The sequence below is a fragment of the Colobus angolensis genome, unplaced genomic scaffold (genome assembly GCF_000951035.1).
Source record: "Colobus angolensis palliatus isolate OR3802 unplaced genomic scaffold, Cang.pa_1.0 Scaffold138, whole genome shotgun sequence".
Taxonomy (NCBI): domain Eukaryota; kingdom Metazoa; phylum Chordata; class Mammalia; order Primates; family Cercopithecidae; genus Colobus; species Colobus angolensis.
This window is the reverse complement of record NW_012114466.1, coordinates 2849442-2851733: the sequence shown is the minus strand read 5'-3', so window position 1 is coordinate 2851733 and position 2292 is coordinate 2849442. Positions and strand designations below refer to the sequence as shown.

The 2292-nt window shown below is 50.6% G+C and overlaps 1 protein-coding gene across 1 annotated transcript in view; it reads left to right on the top strand.

Moving 5' to 3' along the window:
* ARHGAP8 (Rho GTPase activating protein 8) overlaps nucleotides 1-2292 on the top strand; it is a 129677-nt gene that overhangs the window by 80484 nt on the left and 46901 nt on the right. The window contains exon 8 of the mRNA XM_011934799.1: nucleotides 954-1052. Coding sequence (XP_011790189.1) covers nucleotides 954-1052 — 99 coding nt within the window. The remainder of the gene's footprint in view (nucleotides 1-953; nucleotides 1053-2292) is intronic.

Sequence of the window (2292 nt, the reverse complement as noted above, 5' to 3'; positions counted from 1 at the left end):
ATCTCGGGGGAAAAAAAAAAGTTGTATATTTTAAACATATACAATAAGGAAATAATATTGTCCTACAAAATAAAACTGAAATGATATATTTATGACAAAAACCAAACCTAGACTGTCATAAAGAAGGGGAGGATTACAGGCTTCTGTATAGAGGCATGCTCACATCCATCTGTCAGTGATCCCCACTTTGCAATTCATGCTGAGCCTTGTTACTAATAGCAATCGTCGCAGCAAGCATGTCCACCAGGCATCAGGCAGTGGACTAGATGTGCAAATAGCCTTGCATTGTCTTTGGCCCTCACTTAGGAGGGGGATCCCCCACTTTCAGACCCAGGCCCTGAGAGGGAGTGAATTGTCCTGGGGCACAAGGGGAGGGAGGAAATGGAGTTGCTGCACCTGGCCAGGGCATGTCTGGCCTTCTGCCTGCACTACTCCCTGAGGTCGCAGAGACTGTCGTGGAGACAAAGCTGGAGAGCCTCGTTGATCCCCGTCCTTAGAAGAGGTGGCCAAATGTGAAGCCACCACTGACCCCAAAACCACCAGCAGCTGAGGTTGCCCTGGGGACAGGCTTCAACCTCAGAGGTTGTCTGTGCTAGTGCCTTAGTGCCCCCTGCCTAGCCTGCATCCCCCAAAAGCGCTTCTTGGCACTTCTGCGCTATCTCCTATATCTATGCAAATTCAGGGCAGATGTAAATTGGAGGCAGATATTTATTTTTATGCAAATAAGCCACTCCAGAGTGTTTGGTGCATTGGAGATCTCATGAAAGCAAAATATCTCCCGGCGTGCGCTGCTTGTCACGTTCGGGTTTTAAGTTGTGTCAGCGTTTACATTTTCTTAATATGAAAAATGCCTGCGTTTTGTTCTGCTGCCAGCTCCCCCTCCCTCCCTGCAACCCTCGGCCTCTCTGCTGGCTCCTAATGGTTTCTTTATTCTCTTGCTTCTGCTTTCTTAGTCACAAGTTTGGGAAAAAAGTCACCTATTTCAACTACCTGAGCGAGCTCCATGAACACCTTAAATACGACCAGCTGATAATCCCTCCCGAAGTTCTGCAGTGAGTGCCGGTTAGACCCCAGAAGCCACATCAGTACATCTTTGTGCTTCCAAAGGGCTTGGTTCGATCCCATGAATGTTTAAGGCTTCATTTCCAAATGTGTGCTTGGCTAGCTTTGGCTCAGAAATCTGCGGCGTCGACAAACATCTGCAGCTGCTGACTCAGAGAAATGAGATTGCAAAGGTTGTATGCAGGACGGGCTGTTTTCCTTGCCCACCACTGCAGAACTGATTTAAAAAATAAGCCCTAGCCTGGCAATGGCCGTTTGTTGCCTTGGTGTTTACCGTTTTTGCTTTTGAGCAGAAAATTGGGGGAATTTCCCAGGCGTGTGGATAACGCTGTGTACCAAATGAAATGTTCTCAGGGACGTCGCGGGCGCTCTAGAAAACGATCTGTCTGCTGGATGCTGAAAGCTTGATTGGTGTGTCCGCTACGAGGCTTAAATGTAGGCCGGATGAATAGAGGCTGCCCAGGAAGGCGCGTGCCACGCAGCCAGTACAGGGTGCGGCCAGATCCAGCCTGGGTCTCTGGACCCCCAGCCTGGGTTCCCTCTGCCGCGTCTCCTTCTCTCAGGGGCTCCTTTAAAGGAGTAGGCTCTTGCCAAAGTGCATGCACGTGAGACTGGTAGCTTTGCAGGGGCAATGGAGATAATAACTTCTCTCCGGATGTCAAGTCACGTGGCAGGTGCTGGGATATAGAGGTGTTTAGAGAGTGTGGTCCCTGCTCTCATGACACGCTCAGGCTAGTGAGGCCTACAAATCATTGATGACAGGGGCCAGAGGAGGCATTGAACCCAGCTGGGGAGGGGACTGATATGTGGGGGTAATCCAGGAAGACTTCCAGGAGGAGGTGGCTCTTAAAGTGAGTTTCACAGGGACAGTTGGCTAGATCAAGAGGCCAGGGAAGCACATTTCCAGCAGAGGGAAGCCCTCCTGCAAACATGTGGGTGAAATATTGGGAGATCTGGAGGCAGCGAGAAGTCCCACATGATCAAGCAGAAGTTTGTGAATGTGAAACTGGAGATCACCTTGGACCAGGAGTCCTTGGTGCCAAGCAGGGGAGAGTGAACTGGACCCGGAGGCCATGGGAGGATGATGGGAATCCCTGGTCTGCCGTAGGCCCTGACAAGACCCCACTCCCAGACCTCACTAGAGCGACCTGGGGGAGTCCATGGAGACCAGAAGATGTATTTTTAGCAGCTCTGTGGTGGAAGTGATTTGATCTGGTGACAAAGGGTAAC